The 19,562-nt window shown below is 40.7% G+C and overlaps 1 protein-coding gene across 1 annotated transcript in view; it reads left to right on the top strand.

Annotated features, from left to right (window-relative positions):
• Window positions 1–19,562, top strand: part of GUCY1B1 (guanylate cyclase 1 soluble subunit beta 1) — a 44,623-nt gene that overhangs the window by 12,788 nt on the left and 12,273 nt on the right. The window contains exons 3-5 of the mRNA XM_081208395.1: window positions 9,724–9,824; window positions 10,213–10,331; window positions 13,569–13,766. Coding sequence (XP_081064521.1) covers window positions 9,724–9,824; window positions 10,213–10,331; window positions 13,569–13,766 — 418 coding nt within the window. The remainder of the gene's footprint in view (window positions 1–9,723; window positions 9,825–10,212; window positions 10,332–13,568; window positions 13,767–19,562) is intronic.

Here is a 19,562-nt window from a genome sequence, read left to right as displayed (position 1 = left end):
GTACCTTACCACATATTTCCTGAGTTAGCCTTTCTTCTTATTCCACAACTGCTGAGCTATCTTTTAGCTCAGTAATTGGTTAAGAAATAGGAAGCAGAGAGTAGAAATAAATGGACAGTTTTCCAGTTGGAAAATTATTGTAGAAAGTGGTGTCACCCAAGAGTGGATACTGGGACTTGTTTATAAATTATTTAGAGTTAGGGGTGAGCAGTGAGGTAGAAAATTTGCTTAGGGTGGATTAAACCAAAAGGGGTTGTGAAGAACTTCAAAAAGATTCTTCTGACTGAGTGTAAGCAAGTTTAAGGTGCTGCACACTGGGGCAAAAAATAAAAAAGAGCTAAATTTTCAATGCTCGTGAAAATTTGGTGGTGTTGGACCAGGATTGAGACTTTGGGTCATAGTGAAGAGCTCAATAAAAATGTCAACCTAGTGTGAGGCAGGTGTGAAAAAGGCAAATTGCATGCTTAGAATCATGAAGAAAGGGGTTGAAAATAAAATGCCAGTATCATGATGCCATTATATAAATCTGTGGTGTGATTGTACTTGGAATACTGTGCATAGTTCTGGTTGCTTCACCTTAGAAAGGATCTTGCAGTGTTGGGAAATAGCAACAAAAATGAGCAAGGGAATAGAGCAACTTCTCTGTGAGGAAAGGCAGCATCTTTGGGGGGGGGGTTAATTTAGAGAAAAGGAGTGTAAGATGAGTCATGAAAGAGTGTGTATGCATGGTGGAGCAAGTGGACAGAGAAGTTTTTTATCTCTCATAACTCTAGAACCTGGGGACATACCATAAACCTGAATGTTAGAAGAGTCAGGGGCAGATGAAAGAAAGTACTTCATGCAGTGTGTATAAAACTATAGAATTCACTCCTACCAGAGGTAGTGATGGACACCAGCTTAATGGCTCTAAAAGGTTAGACAAATTCATGGATAATTAAGGCTACCAATGCCTAATATCCACAACGGTGAGCTTCTACCTCAGCTGTTAGAGGTAGTGTGTTTCTGAAAACCAGTTGCTAGGAACCACAGGTGGAGGAAGTGCAGTTGCACTCAGACCCTGGTTTTGCACTTTACATTGGCTTCTGGTTGACCACAGCAGGAACAGGGTGCTAGGCTAGATGGGCCATTGGCATCATCACCAGGCTCTTCCTATATTCACCATGTTTGCAAACTGATTACTATTATTACAGAAGAGTTATAAATATGGTTTCCAGTGTGGTGTAGTGGTTAAGAGCGGTGGACTCGTAATCTGGTGAACTGGGTTTGCTTCCCCTCTCCTCCACATGCAGCTGCTGGGTGACCTTGGGCCAGTCACACTTCTCTGAAGTCTCTCAGCCTCACTCACCTCACAGAGTGTTTGTTGTGGGGGAGGAAGGGAAAGGAGAATGTTAGCCACTTTGAGACTCCTTCGGGTAGTGATAAAGCGGGATATCAAATCCAAACTCTTCTTCTTCTTCCTCCTCCTCTTCTCTTCTTTAATGAAGCATTCTTTTAAATTAATTTGTTTTATAAAGGAAGCTAATGTGTGTTTGGAATATTAACACACAGTTTATTTTATATGTTACATCTGATTTTTTTTAATGATCAATAAATTACAGTATATGATTTTGAAAGCCAACATTAAGCACACTCATGCACAGTCCAGACAACCAGCAAAAATAGCCATGCCTTCTGAGTGTTATAAATAGAACTATTTACTTTATGCAGAAAGTCAGTTCCTTGGACAGATTCCCATTTTTATTTAATTTTGTTACTCATAATTTTTTCCACTAACTGAATGTTTACAATATTTACAGAACCTTTAGGAATGAGGCCGGCAATACACCCAGCTTATGAAACATATATGACCTTGTGTTTGACCTACCAGTGGGGAAACTGGAGGTGAAAGAGAACAGGGCTTCTGTAGCTATAACAATTGTGTAAAGGGAGCTTTGGCTGGTGCAGTTTGTCATATCAAATTGATAGAAGTTGAATTCCCCTCTTCTACGCAGTATGGCAGGTACTGAAACCCTGCCATCCTTTGCTTTTGCCAGCATAATTCCCCAAGTGGTATTTATGGAGAGTCACCCATGGCATCGATTCAGGGCCACACTGTGACCTCCAGTATATGTCTGCCATGTAGAATTCAGGCTTTACTCTCATATTTTAGTTGCAAGCAAAATGCCTGCCATTTTGACAGATGGGGAATGCAGGCTTGCAATCCATTGGGCTTCTGTGCTCCCTGCCCATTGAGGTGTCCTTTGCGTTGGAAGTTGGGGAGCCCAGTGTTGAGAAGAGGTCAAGTTTTGTTCTCGTTGCAAAAGCACCCAGACATGCAGCACTTTACTTTCTCACAGAAATGAATGAATGCAGTTTGTTCCTCTAGTAAGCAAGAAAAGGATGGTGACATGTCGTGGGCAGCTCACTCTATTCTGCACCTTGGTGATGCTAATCAGTGCATAGCCCTATTTTTGCTTTCATTTTTGATGATGCTAAACTGGTGTGTTTTTTAAAAGATAAAAAATATAGATTAAAATTGCATTCCATTCTTCATATAAGGAGCTCAGAGCAGACATATGCTTTTTATCTTTGCCACAGCACTTTGGGATCAGTTAGGCTGACAGACCTATTTGCCCAGTGTGAGTTTCTTCAAGTGGGGAAGTGCTGAATCTGTCCATGTGGAAACTCAGTGCCTTGGCTGCAGCAACATGCTGAGGAAAGTCTGGAACAGCTGCGTTGGAGTGGCAGGAAAAGAAACTTTTTTTCTAACAGAATGATTAACCTTTAGGTGTGTGTTATTGTTATGCTGTTAGCACTGGTATCATACCAGCACACTATATACAGAGATCACCAAATATTTCACCAAATATGTGAACCCAGAGAGAGACCTTAAGTGACCAACGTTAAAGTTTTTCAAATTCCATATCTTCCCATGGTTGAAGACCTCTAAGTGCTGTGCCTCCATCGTTTTACTTTCTGGATTACCATGCTGTTGGTAAGTCAGTGAGATCCAAATATAGTGCCATGCACATACAGTGAGATGCAAAGCTTTGTGCTTCTGTACAAAGGAGGAAGATAATCAGCCAATGTGCTGAGTTTGGATTCTTCTGGCAGCCAGTCTGTAACACGTGAGGTTATGTTAGATGCATGCATCTGGGTCTGTTTGGGGTTTATTCAGAGGTGAACATTAATCTGAATTGAGGTGACTTTTAGAAACCTGATTTGAAATGGCTGCATGATAGTATCTGTTGAACAACAAGGTCTACTTACACACAATAGTGGCAAAAAGCCCAACAGAAACAATGCCTGACATATAAAAGCAACCTTGGATTTATTTATTTATTTTTTTAAAAAAGAACGTGTTTTAAGTGCCATACACATACGCAGGAAAAGTTTAATTGCAAGGGAATACAGTTTTGTGCTATATTTAATTGTTCATGGCAGCATAGTATGTAAGTTTTTCCAGGGAAGCTTGAATATATTCACATCTATGAAGTTTGTAGCACTTTCTTTTACCCTTCTTACATTGTAGCCATTCTATGTTGCAATTTCCCTCTTGGGAGCATTGCTACAAATGAGCTCTTCCTCTTTATATTAAACATTTATTGTAGGGAGTTTCACAGTGAATAGGAAATGTATTATAGATAAAATGTCAAGGTTATATGTCACAAGACTGAAAAGCTTCTAACATAACCATAAATCACAGTAAGGAGAAACACTGCAAGCTCTGAAGTTTGACATTTGTATGACAAAAAAATTATATTGTGATCTTGTTTGTGTGTTTGGATACTTGCAGTAAAGTTTTACTTTACAGTAAAACAACCAGAGTGGCTTGACCTCAGCTGAAAATGGTATTTGCAGCCCCCTTCCATGTTTTCATCCGACCAAAGTTAAGAACTTTTCAGTCCCATATTTACAGTGTGAGAGTTGATCACATATTTTAAAGCTCTCCCACTGACTTTAATACAGCTTAAATGAGCTTAGCTTTGTCTGAACTGTGTCCATTGAAGTGAGTTGTGCAAATTGATTTACATATAATGCTAATCCAGACCTTGGCTTAGTACAAATGCACAAGCGTGATGGTTTCTGGAGAGGAGATCATGACCACTATGTGAACATGTAACCTCCAGCAGATAAAACACCCGCATGCTTTCTCTGCATTTTCCAGAGTAAGCTTCAAAACATCTAGAAGTAAGGGAGAAATCAGATAAATTGGAAGAAAACTAGGACAGCCTTATCATACAGTAAGAAGAAACAGTCTGCTATGTGTGATAAAATTTAGGGAACAGGTGAAGGTAGAAAGTGATGTTTGAACTTTTGAAAGTTTATCTTGGCTGTGGGGGTTGCCATTTGGAGCTCTGCTTCAAGCAGCAAAATCACCTGGGCACTGAGAGAAAAAGTGGTTGGCTGCTGAACAAATGATGTGGAGAAGGAGTATGTCTCATTAGGTTATTTCCCAAGGTATGTACTTAGGATTGAAACCTGAAGTCATCCTTTTTGCACATAGTGAAATTATGCTGCATATCCAAACTTGCAACTGAACTCTGTTGTCTCCAAATCCTCAAAGCTAAATGAACAATTCTTTCCCCCCCCTGCAGTGGAGAGTGGGGGCCAAGAGAAAAGGCCTTGATGAGTTAGATGTGGTCTGCAAGATGCCTAATTACTCTTGGCCTTGCTAGTCCAGTGTCCTTTTAATGGCTAATTCCTGTTAGTGTTTTAGCAGATACATTCTGCAAACTAGAAGGCAATTATGAAAACAATCAGGTCCTGTTACTTTTTTCATTCTCATGTTCTTGTGACATATAAAAGCATTACAGGGTTTGAAAAGAGTTGTGAACTATTTATTCATGGTTTTAAATTAATACCTCCACTATATATATAGTCTAATACTTGGCAGGTATTTTGTACATTGTGGAGAGGCAATGCATTGTATTTAGTTACAGCACGGTTATCATAATAACATAGTATATTCTCAAAAATAGATGTGTTTTCAAAAGACAAGTTGATTATGTACAGAGATCTGGAGTTAAACTCCTTTGTTCGCCTTTCTAGAGCTGTTGTTAAGCTCCCTCCCCCTTCCATATACATTTACTGGGTTTTTTGGTACTTTAATCTAGTTAAGCACTGAAGCACACCCTGTTTTGAAAAGAAAGATGACACCAATCATAAATCACATTGTTTTTCTATTTGTTTGACTTGGCAGCCATTTTAAAAGAAAACCTCCCACACGTAGACATTAAAAGCTTGCTACTATACTGGATGAACTTTATGAGAAACCAACCTCAGCTGCAGATGGGAGTTTTCCAAAGATTACTGCCCAAGGCTAATTTTGAACCAGCATCTTAAGACAATCACAGTTACTGATCTTATTACCTCAGTATATAAGGATTCCAATATTTCACCACAGTTATCACTAACTTTTGGAGATATTTTGCATTGAAAAGTATGGATGAAATCTCAGAAGACTATGACCCCCACAAAAGTTTCTATTTTGAGATTTCAGCCTTACTTTCTATGGCAAGCTTTTTTCATGTATCTTTCCATGTGGTAATATTGCTAATATTCTCTTTGTAATACAGTATTTAGGTTTGGATCCAGACTTCCCCCTCTGCAGGTTCAAGGGCTCTTTTCATTGCAAATGGCTTCAAGATCCATTAGAGCTTCCCTATGGAAGTAGGACGCGGGGAGGAGATGCTTTTCATAGATTGTTCCCTACTGCTCCTTCCATCACCTGTCAGACTGTTCTAGGGGTATCCCAATCATACACAGGAGATTTCAAGAGTTACAGGGGGCTTCAGGGAGAAGGAGAGATTGACAAGAATCGCCATCTCCTCTTCTCCTGGTGTTCTGTCCCCAGCGAGTCTGCTTTTAATCCTGAGTATGAGAGATACAATGAGATACCAAATATGAGAGATACAATGTGGTTGTGGCCAAGCAAGGTTTTGAAAACTCATGAGGCCTGAATCAAACACTCTGTTGTGCACGATATCTTGACTTATCCCTCTCAATTTCTTATGAATATATATCCATAACTGCTCCAATGTATTAATATCAACAGGACCACACGAGCCAACTGGCCAGACTGGCATTTTAGTCTGCAATTCCTATTATAATCAGTGGGAATTGCACTATGTTCCCAAGAGTAGCTTTTCAGAAACATTGCAATGTATTTCAAAACAAACAAAAATGCTTTTTCCCATGGAAAGTCCAAAGCAGACTGTACATGAAATAAAAATTAAAGGCTTTGCTGGGTTTAGCCACTGGATTTCTGTTGTGGGCCGTTTTACAAGTAAACAGAAAGTTAGTACTATTATAGCCATACTTAACTAGTGTAAATGTATTTTAATTTGTTTAAGACCAAGTTTTTTTTATTTATGTTGCTCACAACTGAGGTCTCACAGCCACCTGGTCTTGCACTGGACTTATTTTGTATCCCAGGTGGTATAATGAGAAAATGGTGGTGGGGTGGGAAGAAAGTTGAACATGTGTGTGTTTGTGTGTGTCCTGTTATTGATGTCCTGATGTGTGTGTGTTAGAACATGGGGGAGCCACACCCACTTTGGCACATAGCCTCCAGAAGGAGATGCAACCCTTTGCCAAAAAATGCTAACTCCCTCCTGTTCCTGTGTGCACACACACACAAATGCGTTCCCCTTGATCACTCTAATCCATGGACTAGATAGGATGTTTGAAGGAAAATCATATGTGTGCATGATTGTGTGGAAAGCAGAGGTGTTCAGTCATCCTTTACAAGTTTGTTTTCAGCAATCCACAATGCCTGCCCTAAGTATTCTGCAGGATCTTGGTACATCCCCCACTGTTTTTTATCTATGCAAACCCTTACTGCAAACAATTAATTCTTCTTGTCCCTGTACATGTTCCCACAATTTAAAAATATTTAGAAAGTGTGTATCTACTTGAGAAACAGTGCCCTTGATTCGTTGCATTGTGACGCTTGTTCCAAAGCAGACACAATGATATGAAGGGTTGGCTAAATGATATGTTAGTCCCATATTCTTTGTGATGACGTAGGATGAGATTGTCTACAGTCTGCTAAGGTTCAGGAGTCACTGAGAGAGGATAGACATAACCACCCTGCTTGTGATAACTGTTCATTCCTTCTCTTTTGTTTTCCCCAATGCATTTTATTATATTTTTTGAGCATAACAACAAACAGCTAATGTCCACAACTCTTACAAAGATATTTTTTTAGTGTGGAAAGATGCACACAGTAAAACATATCTGAATACCGCTCTATATTTCTAAGAAGTTCTGTCCAGCCTATTCTGATGAGTTAATCATTCTGACAGTGTCAGTTGCCAGGTCCTGGCAAGCCAGCCTGTGGCAGCAAAACCTGCTTATACTTCCCAGTTACATGCTCCCTCCATGCCTCCAACCTCTTAAAGTAATAACACCAGATTTATGTAGAGATATTTTTTTCAATGGCCCATGATAGACAGAAATGCTAGCAAATATTCAGAGGTGAGCACTTGTTTAAATCGTATCTGAGAAACTCTTATAAACTGCAAACCACGATCTCTCTGGACATTCCCATTGCAAAGGAAAGGAAGCTCATCTCATTCCACACTCCTGGCAACACTTGGAGGGCAGTGAATTATTTATGTCTTGCATTCTTTGTGAGATCATATGCCAGCACTGATTTGTGTATTCTAGCTATTCTATAGAATTGTATTATATTTTCTACATGTATTCCTATTCTGCTTGGGGCATCGCTCATTTGTGCAGTTCTGCATGCAATTCCTCAGGCTTCACTGAGATGGTTTCTGGGCCAACATTTTATCCAAGAAACTGAAATAATTTTTCCATTGACAATTTGCTCAAGCAATCCTTCCTTTTTGATGAGCACTTTCCAGCGATAACAACTTTTTGCTTGTCAGATGAGAGTTCTTTGATGCTCAAGTACTACATAGAAGTGAGTTGTATTAAATCACTGATGGAGCTTATTAGGTTTCCCAGCCCAAGGGCAACATGTTTGGAGGAGATGGCATGCATCTACATGTTCCAGTCTTAAACAAAAAAGTTAGTTACTATGATTACAACGGATTCCTTTTCTTTGGGAGTGGCATGTTTTTCTGGGTTCACTGCTGCCTTGCCTTACTTTCAGCCCCAAATGTTTGCATAAATAAAGCTGTGGCTTTTCATGCCATGCTACTTGTGTGTTCTGATTTATTGGTTAAAAAAACAATGGAAGCAGGTGCAGGAGCCTGCAAGTTAATAATTAACTCCACTTATGGTAGCTATTGTTTTTAACATTTGCTTTCTTAAAAGTATCTTTTTCTTTATATATATATATAAAAAGGTCATTTCTGACCAAAATGAACATAATATGGCTGAAAATATTTCTTAAATGGGATATGCAATGAAGTGAACATGTATTTTTCCATCATAACACTCCTCTAGGAAAATAGCATTTCCTCAGCATTTTGTTGCTAGGAAAAATGCAAGTTCCTTGCCCTGCACAGCTGATAAATGTGGAATGTCTGGGATATGGATGAGTGAAGCTCCTAAGCACATCTTGACATTTGTAATACAGCCAAGTGATTAAGGAAACAACTCCTCATACTGTAGTTTTGGGAAAGTTTTAGATTCTGTTACTTTGGTAATTCTCCTTAATGGTGAGGCTGAATGCTGTTGTGTTATACCACCCGAAAAGCGGGGTGGCTCATATAACTATTCACACACACATATGCTAAAATGGGATACAGCCATTTTGAGACTTGTTTCTGTTCCTCCATTTCTTCTTCAGTTGGTTGAAACCTGGATGTTTCTGAACAGACATCTTCCATGTGAGAGAATTAAGAAACTTGCCTTCTAGCTGCAAAAAAACCTGCTTTCTGTCCATAGGATAGGGATGGATAATGATATTAATAGTACCAAAGAGCTGGGACTTGGCCTACTTTATTTTTTCCTTTTATCTGTTCATCAGCAAACAGAACAACAGTACATTGCAGACTTCATTATACTTACAAAATTAGAAAATCAATCCAACTATTATCCATTTCTCATTTCTATATTGAAAAAATGTTATAGTATCAGCACTATCTCTTTCACTATCCAAACTTTTTAAAATTGGTAAAATTAAAATAATTTCTCAAGGTATTATTGAGGGAGCATCTTCCAGTTTTGAGCAATTAGTATGTTAAAGCTAAAGGTAAAGGGACCCCTGACCATTAGGTCCAGTCATGACCGACTCTGGGGTTCTGGCGCTCATCTCACTTTATTGGCCAAGGCAGCCAGCATACAGCTTTCGGGTCATGTGGCCAGCATGACTAAGCCACTTCTGGTGAACCAGAGCAGCGCACGGAAACGCTGTTTACCTTCCCGCTGGAGCAGTACCTATTTATTTACTTGCACTTTGGCGTGCTTTTGAACTGCTAGGTTGGCAGGAGCAGGGACCGAGCAACGGGAGCTCACCCCATCATGGGGATTCGAACCGCCAGCCTTCTGATCGGCAAGTCCTAGGCTCTGTGGTTTAACCCACAGTGCCACCCACGTCCCTTTTAATATGTTAGCTGCTGATATAAAATGAAAACCAAATCTGTAGTTTGTTTATTCCAGACTGCCTTCAAATAATTTAAGATTGCTGTCTCTGGATTGTATGGTATCTTTATACCTAGCATGCTCTGAACCTTCTCAGCTAATAAGCAACTGCAATATTTATTATTTGGCTATGTTTCCCACATACATAGATTTATTTTATATTTTTGCTGTGCTTTGTTTTAGGCGGGAGGCACAATTGGATGAAGAAGGGCAGTTTCTAGTTAGAATTATTTATGATGATTCAAAAACATACGATCTGGTTGCTGCGGCAAGCAAAGTCCTTAGTAAGTATATCTTTATTTCCTTCAGCACTGATTAACATTTAAGGAAAAGCTGAAGTTTACATGTAGTTAGTTCACAATGTTTGTTGATTTGCATTAATGCATTTATTGCGCTGTAGTTTTTCATGCCACACAAGCATCTTGGGAATGTCAGTTTTCATTGTTAAAAGAAAGAGAAGGTGCTTGCATTTCAAATGCATCAAAACAAAATTGAAGTACACAAAAATACAGCGCACAGAATTCTGACAGTGGTATCTTGCAATAAAATATTAAAAGCCCAATGCATTCATGTTCCTCAGTGTGATTAGGAAGTATTAAATGTGATTTTTTTTTTGGTTCTGCAGGGCTTCAGTGCCTTCAGGTATTATATAATATTTCATGTTTTCTTTAGACCTTAACGCTGGAGAAATCCTTCAGATGTTTGGGAAGATGTTTTTTGTGTTTTGTCAAGAATCTGGTTATGACACCATCTTGCGTGTATTGGGCTCTAATGTTAGAGAATTTTTGCAGGTAAGAAATCTGTGGCAAACCATTAATGGTCAAATTCCAGTGTAATTTCTCGATGGCAGCAGCAGTTGTGGCCCAGTGTGGCCTTGGGCAAACTTGAGGTGGGGAGGCAAAAAGCTTCCAAGCATCTGGTTGGTCAGCATCATCGGCCCCAGCCAGTAGAGGGGTCCAAGGGGAAGGATTCTGTCCATATGCCCACATGGGGGCTAATGGGCCATGGAAGTTACTTTTGGCTGATCCAGGATATATACCCGATGCCTAAGCCAAAGCCTTCTTGCAACTGTAATCAGTAAAGTTGTGGCCATTTCAATCCCCCAAAGGTTACCACATCATTTATTGTTTCCTGTACCCCTCAGGGTTGTTGTGTTTGGGCCTGTATGTTTAGTAAAACCAAGCCTGTTGAGTTCTATGGGACTTAACTCTTGCAGTACATGTTCATAGAATTTCAAATGAGAAATCTATTTATGGCTATTCTCTTAGGCAATAATTAGTGCTTTGCTGCACTTCCTATTCCATAAATAAACTGATTTTACAATTTAAGAACTGAATTAACACACTCATTCAGGAAAACCTACCTACCAGTTTGCATTTGTACCATCTCAAGTTAAGGCTTCAGTTGCACACTAAATTACACATGAACACATTCTTTAAATTAAAAGGAATACAAATATGTGAAACTTAATTTGAAAGGCAAGCAAAAAGAAAGAAAGAAATATAATTAGTATTTTTAAAAATATACAATTCTGGAGCCAACTGATGATTCCCAGGTAAGATCCACCCTCTGTTGTGTGGGCAGGGCAGTCCCTCCCCCTACTTGGCCAATCCCCTGGCAACGCCTCCCCAGGTGGGATTGGGCAATTGGCTGAGGTAGGTGGATACCTCCAGGTTTCCAGCCTGGGGAGGGCGAAGCCAGCCCATATTGCCAGGAGCCGCATGGGATTCGGGGGGGGGGGCTGCACGTGACCATGCAAAAGGTGCCCCCCATTTGATGAGGGGAGCGGTTGTTAGTATTTTTTTAATATACAATTCTTCCTTTTTATATTATGTAGGGCTGAAAGCATTAATAATGGAAATACAAAGCAGAATGTAAAAGAGAGGCAGCTTTTAGATAAGTGCAATTTGAGAAATCCCAAGGGCATTATTATGTTATAACCACACACACAAAAATCAATCAGACACCAAGTGGTGCTTAACCTAAGATACTTTAGGGAGTAGTTTATTTGCCTTCTCATATTTTAAAATTAGCAACGCAGTATATGTTCTATGGCATTTTACAGCACTCAAAAGAATTGCTTGCAGTATATGTTCAACATTGTGCCCCAGAGCTTATTTTTCCATTTTTCGCTGCATATACCCCAAACCTGTCTACTTAAGGAACACACTGGCTAGTTTACGTGTAACACGAATCCATGGCTAAGTGTGAACATGCAAGTACAGTCATACGTCAAGTTACGGATGCTTCAGGTTACGTGTTTTTGGGTTATGGACCGCGGGAAACCTGGAAGCACCGAAACGGGTTACTTCCGGGGTTCACTGCTTGCACATGCGCAGAAGCTCTAAATCACGCTTTGCTCATGCGCAGAAGCATTGAATCGTGCCGGTGCCTGCACAAACATGGTGCTTCAGGATGCGAACGCTGTGGGTTGTGGACGTGCCTCTGTCATGGATTACGTCTGCAACCCGAGGTTCCACTGTACTCTTGCTTACTGACAGTGAACTCCGTGTTGGGAAGCCAGGTAAGAAACATGACTTCACCCCACTGGCTGCTACGGCTTGGGGTGAGTTTTATCACCCAGGTGATGTTCTAGCCACATCTTTGCCCTACTGGCTCCATTCAACACCAGCCAATAAGAGCATGCGGCACTGACTTCCTTCTTCTCCCCACATTTTCACCTTTCACTGGTCGTAATTTGCATTTGCTCAAAGAACTGTATCCAAAATATTCCATTGGTTTGTTACTAATGTCTCTTACATTATCCCCCCTTCCAGACTCCTACCTCCTACTTATTTACCCCCCCTTTTGATCGTCAAGCTGCTATTGGAAACTCAAGAGCAAAAGGAGCAGGTGCTGCTTAACCCAGCCCCTTTCCTGCCATTTTCCCATTCAAAATTTGCACCTTCCCAAGCTGCTTTTCCACCCATTGAGGAAGATATATCAGACCCCTGTATACTTTACCATTGTATGGGGAAAAGAAGCTAGCCTAAAGAGCTGCTATTATTTTGAGTGTTCAAATGGCAGAAAGGGAATCAGTTAATTAGCCCCTTCTCCCATCATTTCTCCGTTGAAGCTGGAAGTTGCTTTCCTGAAGTATTTACATGGCATGGTCATACATATTCCACTTAAGCCCTAAGAAACTGTTAACATATCTTTCTGAGTGTCTATACACATGTGTACATGAACCTGTTATCTTGAACCCATGTTCGTGGAGTTATTTCTTCATAGCATCTTAGAACCATATACACAAATTTTCCTGTACAGGCAACACTTGAAGAGGATTCTTGAGAGCAGCCACTGGACTATCCCATAATACTTAGCTTGAGCTTTCTTTATTGTGAAGGGTTTAGCTTGAAATATGGTCACTTTCTCTGACTCCTTTGGAAGAGTGCCACGCTCCTTAGTCAGACAAAACCAACATACAAGCGTAGTCTTGAGAGCTGAATTTCTCAGTAACAAAAGAGTCTTGAAACAGGCCTTTGGAATGGGTTGATCTTTCCCTACAGCCATCATAGTAATCCATTCAGACAAATGCATGGGCTAGTATGCTGGCTATTGATAAAAACCATCTCAATAAAATGTAAATTTCAAATAAGCAAATAAAGTAAACCAGGAAGCTCTAAGCTGAGTTTAGCCCAAGGAATTAATTTACAAGATACTCATTTCCTTTGGAGACCTCCCAAGAGAAGAAGCAGCTGTTGAGGCTTTTCATTTCTCACAGAAAATAAAGTTCAAGCTATTTCTAAAGTTTTGAGGATCTACAGATGCTCTGTAATACAGCTTGCTCTTATAAAACATTGTCATCATCTATTATGTTTCAAAAACATCAGCGCCCCTATGGCATTAGAAAATGCAGAAGGACGAGACAGAGCAGGTAGCAGTGCTTGTGCTACTGTATGGAGCAGAATTTGGTACAAATATTCTTCAGGCAGTTATGTTGCCTTCACACACCATTGACTTTTACAGTGAAAGGGCTGAAAAAATAGGTTCTAATCATTTTCTGTTATTAAATAATCTCCTTGCAGAACCTTGATGCTCTTCATGACCACCTTGCTACAATATACCCAGGTATGCGGGCCCCTTCCTTTAGATGTACTGATGCAGAAAAGGGGAAGGGACTCATTCTGCATTACTATTCCGAGAGAGAAGGACTCCAAGACATTGTAATTGGAATCATCAAAACAGTTGCTCAACAAATTCACGGCACAGAAATAGATATGAAGGTAAGTTGTAGCATAAAGTTTCACCAACTTTCCACATGTCACAAATATATATTCCACAGGTGCTTTAATATTGTTTAACTTAAGATATTTTGTTCCCAAAGGGAAAAAGAATTAACACCACAGCCTCAATGTGCTGTTTTCTCATTGTTAGACACAAAAATGCACTGTGTTATGTGTTACATGCCTGTTTCCATTGCTCTAATTATTATAGTCAAAAGTTCAAGAACTGATTTATAGAAGCATCAGTAGTCCTAGGTCATGATGCAGAATATTTATTCATTCCACACTCTTTTCACAATGTTCAATTTTCTTCAGTATCCACTTTATGGCAGCTTGGCAACTCGCCACAACCCACCATTGTAGAACTGGATACTTGGTGGGGGGGGGGGTTATTAAAGAGTGGATCAGAATGGCTTTAGCATAGCCTAAACTAGTGTCCAAGTCAAAGGAATAGCAACAGGAATGTTAAAAAGTCATATCTGCAACAAAGTGTTGCAGTGTATCCTCACCTGGTAAGAACAGTACAGTGGTACCTCGGGTTACATATGCTTCAGGTTACAGACTCTGCTAACCCAGAAATAGTACCTCAGGTTAAGAACTTTGCTTCCTATATAAACCGGATGAGAACAGAAATCGGGCTCCAGCGGAGCGGCAGCAGCAGGAGGCCCCATTAGCTAAAGTGGTGCTTCAGGTTAAGAACAGTTTCAGGTTAAGAACGGACCTCCGGAACGAATAAAGTACTTAACAGGAGGTACCACTGTATTCCTTTTTCAGACTAACAAAAGAACATAGGAAGAGCCCAGCTGAAAGACTGATCTGGCACATCTAGCCTCACAGTGGCCAACCAGGCGCCTATGGGAAGCCCATAAGCAGGACATGAGCGCCACAGCTCCTAATATCCTAGATATTAGTATTCAGAGTCATACCAACTCTGAGCATGGAGGTAGAACACAGCCACCATGACTAGTAGCCATTGTTAACTTTATATTCCATTAATTTGTCTAAGTATATCTTGTGGGAATGAATTTCATAGCTTAGCTATGTGCTGTGGGAAGAAGTAGTTTCTTTTGCCTGTCCTGAATCTTCCAGCATTCACTGACATTGGATTGGAGCTCAACTGGTTTGTCCTAGGTTCTGGTATCATAAAATGTGGTACCAATGCTGCAGATAAGGTGGGAAGAGACACATGTTCGGATTTTTTGTGGATTTTTCAGCAGGGTAATGCATATAAGTTGGATGCGGGTGGCACTGTGGGTTAAACCACAGAGCCTAGGACTTGCTGATCAGAAGGTTGGCGGTTCGAATCCCCGCAATGGGGTGAGCTCCCGTTGCTCGCTCCCTGCTCCTGCCAACTTAACAGTTCAAAAGCACGTCAAAGTGCAAGTAGATAAATAGGTACTGCTCTGGCAGGAAGGTAAATGGCATTTCCGTGCGCTGCTCTGGTTTGCCGGAAGCGGCTTAGTCATGCTGGCCACATGACCCGGAAGCCGGCTCCCTCGGCCAATAAAGCGAGATGAGTCGGTCCAGAGTCGGTCACGACTGGACCTAATGGTCAGGGGTCCCTTTACCTTTATCTTAATGCATATAAATAGATTTTATATATAGTCAAAATCATAGTGTGTCACAAAGAAGAGAGCTCATATAGAGAATATAAGACAGAGGAGCTTGTATGATCGCAAGGCTCAAATTTTCCACGCCAGATGAACTGTGTACCGGATAGCTACGACAAAATCAAATTACAGCCTGCCACAAACACAGAGGCCATGTGAAAGTCAAAGTATGTCTAATAACTCAATCTATAGAATTGTGACACGTAACTGTGGAAATACAGAAATACTAGTCAGTATGATCTGGAAGTAAACACACACAGCCTTTTGAGTAGATAAGAAATTAAAGGAACCAAAAAAAAGTCTGCATTGGAGCGGTACAAAGATTGGAACATACTCCTATCTTTGTTGGTTTCCTATTTTTCTTCACACAGTTGGCAAAGAGTTTGTTTTGTCTACAGCCTTCATAGATTTCTATTTTTAAAAGGTTGGGATTTATTCATTTCTTTTGCTAAATGTCAAGAAAATTATCCCAATAGCACTAAACTCGGGGAAATTGCATGAAAAATTTTAGCCTGACAAGACACCTAGAAATCAGAATGCTTGATACTCATTTCACCTTGATTGTCACCTTTAGCTTCAGGCAAAATGAACAGAGGCAGCTGTAGGATGGGAGACATGCAAGGGCAAAAGGGCAGGCTATCACGGTATAAGGAAGATTGCCAAAATAGTTGATTTTTTATTCATTTGATTTTCTTTGCATATTTTTGGGGCTTGCTATGCTGTGGGTAAAACCTCAGCGCCTAGGACTTGCCGATCACATGGTCGGCGGTTCGAATCCCCGTGGCGGGGTGCGCTCCCGTCGTTCGGTCCCAGCGCCTGCCAACCTAGCAGTTCGAAAGCACCCCCGGGTGCAAGTAGATAAATAGGGACCGCTTACCAGCGGGAAGGTAAACGCCGTTCCGTGTGCTGTGCTGGCTCGCCAGATGCAGCTTGTCACGCTGGCCACGTGACCTGGAAGTGTCTGCGGACAGCGCTGGCTCCCGGCCTATAGAGTGAGATGAGCGCACAACCCTAGAGTCTGGCACGACTGGCCCGTACGGGCAGGGGTACCTTTACCTTTACTTATGATTTACGTAGGGAATGTGGGTGCCCGCCACCGCAACACGGACATGTGACATCACACATACTATGTGCAGGCGTGTGTGTGTGTGACATCGCACATTCACGTTGCAGCGGCTGGCAGCAGCAGCAGTGGCTCCTCTTGGAAGCCATCAAGACACCAGAGAGCCAGTGTGGTGTAGTGGTTAAGAGCGGTAGTCTCGTAATCTGGGGAACCGGGTTCACGTCTCCGCTCCTCCACATGCAGCTGCTGGGTGACCTTGGGCCAGTCACACTTCTTTGAAGTCTCTCAGCCCCACTCACCTCACAGAGTGTTTGTTGAGGGGCAGTAAGGGAAAGGAGATTGTTAGCCGCTTTGAGACTCCTGAAGGGGAGTGAAAGGCGGGATATCAAATCCAAACTTTTCTTCTTCTTCTTTTCCACAGGGAGGTGCTCAGACTTGGAGGCAGACTCTGCCCCCATGTCTGAGTTCCCCATCCAGAAAAGGGTGCCTCGCTGGCTGACTCTGGAGGACAGAGCTGAACTACTTCTCTCTTGGAGGCACCACCACTGCCACCTGCCGGCTTTTCTCAATGACTTTGTAGGTGCCCGGCTCCCATAATTATATTATTGTGGGTGCCCAGGTACCCACGGCCCCTTGGAGTTGGCTCCTATGGTAGGGACTCTGACCATCTTTGACCTGAAGCAAGCAGACAAGCAAACAACAATGTTATTGACATATGAGCCATAAACTATGGTTAGTCATAACTAACATTTTTTTTTGAAACAAATCAGCTTCATAAATCAAGGTTTGTAGTTGGTTTGCTGCAGTAAACCATAGTACAGACATAATGGTTTCAGATGTAATTGAAGTGCTTCTCTTCTTCAAGGTGTCTCTGGAAAAGGGGAAGAGAGTTTGTGAAGGTTCATTCCTATAATGATAAACTGTAGTTTATTGTTACAGTATGTTTGAATGCCCTCTGACATGACATTTCAGAGGAATACCACTGTCAGTCTGTTGCAGCTGAAACGACAGTCTTGTGGGACCATAATGTCCAAAGGATTTATTCTAATACAAGCATTTGTGGACTAGAATCCACTTTATCTTATGTAGTGTTAAATCAATGATAAATCAATAAGTCTTTACATCCCATAAGACAAAAACTTCTGATGAGATGCTTTTGTCTCATCAAAGGACACCCATTTTGGTGAAGTGTTTCATTAGTGCTGGGTCTCTTTTAAAGCAGCCATTGATCTAAACTACTACAGTTGAGAACTGAGTTAAATTTAGCTCAGGAGCTTTGTTCTGGTTGTATAAGCCAGGAGCATAACGTCTCTTTCAAAATCCAGTTGGCATATCTGTTCTTTTAAACCATAAAAGCACACACACAACACCATCATTTGTTAGTGAGCTGCCTTGGAGAATGTTAAGGAAAGGTGGGCTATAATTTTTATACATAGAAAAGTCTGACCTAAACAGGGCTCCTTCTTTGCAAGCGAATTCCCTCCACTGCAACACACACACACACAAAGGAAATGCATTCACGTAAAAATGCTGCTTCACATATATCCTTGCCTCTCCCACAAATCTCCAGTTCCATGATGGTAAACAATCACATACCTATCTTACTTAATGTGTTTTTCTCGAAAAAAGTGAAAACATAAGACATACTGTACTATTGCATAGCATTTTCAAAAGCTAACTTTAATGCAACACAATGGACATAAGCACGAAACAATATAAAACTATCTATGTTTCCCCAGAATCTAAAAATTGTTCTGAAGGCCTTTTGTACAGCAGTTTGAAGGCATTTTCAAAGCTCTCTCCCTTATAAATGCCACTTTTCACACAGCCAAGTGGGAACATCAGTTTTGCAGAAGATTTTATTGCAAAGCACAGGAGAAAGAATCTGCTAGATATCTCTTTGAAACTTAAAGAGTGATTTGTCTTCATTTTTATTGCTGTTACCATGGTGAAAGAGTACGTACGCATGATTGGCTGACGTAACTTGGTAGCTAGGTCCACAGAGGGAAACAAAAATCAAACTTTATTCCTGGCTGTGTCGCTGCTGGTGATGCTCTTTCATTTATTTAATATTCCACAGTCGGGTGTTTAGCAAATTCCCGGACCTATTTGAAGTCATATAAAATTTGAGAAGCAAGGAGTTATCTAATTCTGCTTCTATGAACTTCAGATGTTTTGTGTGTATGTGTAACTTAGGTGTTTTGATTTTATGTTTTTTAAAAAAGAAAATGTTATTAGTTACTTGAACATCTTTGAATAACAAGCAAGTAACAAGTCTAATAAAAATAATAGTGTCAGGTGTTCTACATGAGGAGGTTTGGGGCAGAAATTCTGTATTTGCTGGAGCAAGCCTCATTGGACTCAGTGGAACTTGCTTCTGAGTAGACATGTAAGCAGCACAGGCACATACGTCTTTAAAATGAAGTTAACAATAATTATTCTTGATAGAAAGTGCAAGAGAATGAAGTCGATGTGAAACTCGTTGTACTCCTGAGGGAAAATGCAATTTTTTTCTTCAGTGAGTTTTCAAACACATTTTTGCATTCAACTCTAGAGTATTCTTTTTAAGAGGCATTATTTACTTAATTTGCAGGTTTTAAGAGCCACCCCCCCAGCAGCGTGTATTCTGCCAATCACATCATCTTTTTTAACAGACACTCAACTGCTTTCATTTTTTCCAGAATACAACGGAAATGTTTCTATTGATTTCATCTGTGCTTTGGCTCAAGCACTTACTTATTTTTTAGTGTTCCGACTCCTTCATGTCCTTCCCTCTCCTCCTTTATCTCAATTGCTCTTATTCATTTCAATTCAGCACTGTGAATTACAGTTGCAACTGTGCTATTATTGACACATACTCATTCGGTAGAGGTCATTGGAGACTGCAGAGCACTTGAACGAAACAGCAGATTGGTTTTCTGAAACTGTGGCGACCTGCTGCTGTTTAATAGTGGCACTTTTTGAAACAGACTAGGCAGTTTCATAAGTTTAGTGGGGGGGGGATGCTGCTAGTATTCTGCAGGGGCTTTTATAATGTACAAATCATTTGGCTTGCGTGTTTTCTTTCGTTATATTTTCAGCATTATCCCAGGAGGGAGGGACTTTGAATAGAAAGAGATCTAC

Source organism: Podarcis bocagei (assembly GCF_964188305.1).
Source record: "Podarcis bocagei genome assembly, chromosome: 9".
In the NCBI taxonomy this organism is placed as follows: Eukaryota; Metazoa; Chordata; class Lepidosauria; order Squamata; family Lacertidae; genus Podarcis; species Podarcis bocagei.
Note: the sequence above shows the minus strand (reverse complement) of the source record. Positions and strands in the feature narration are given on the sequence as shown.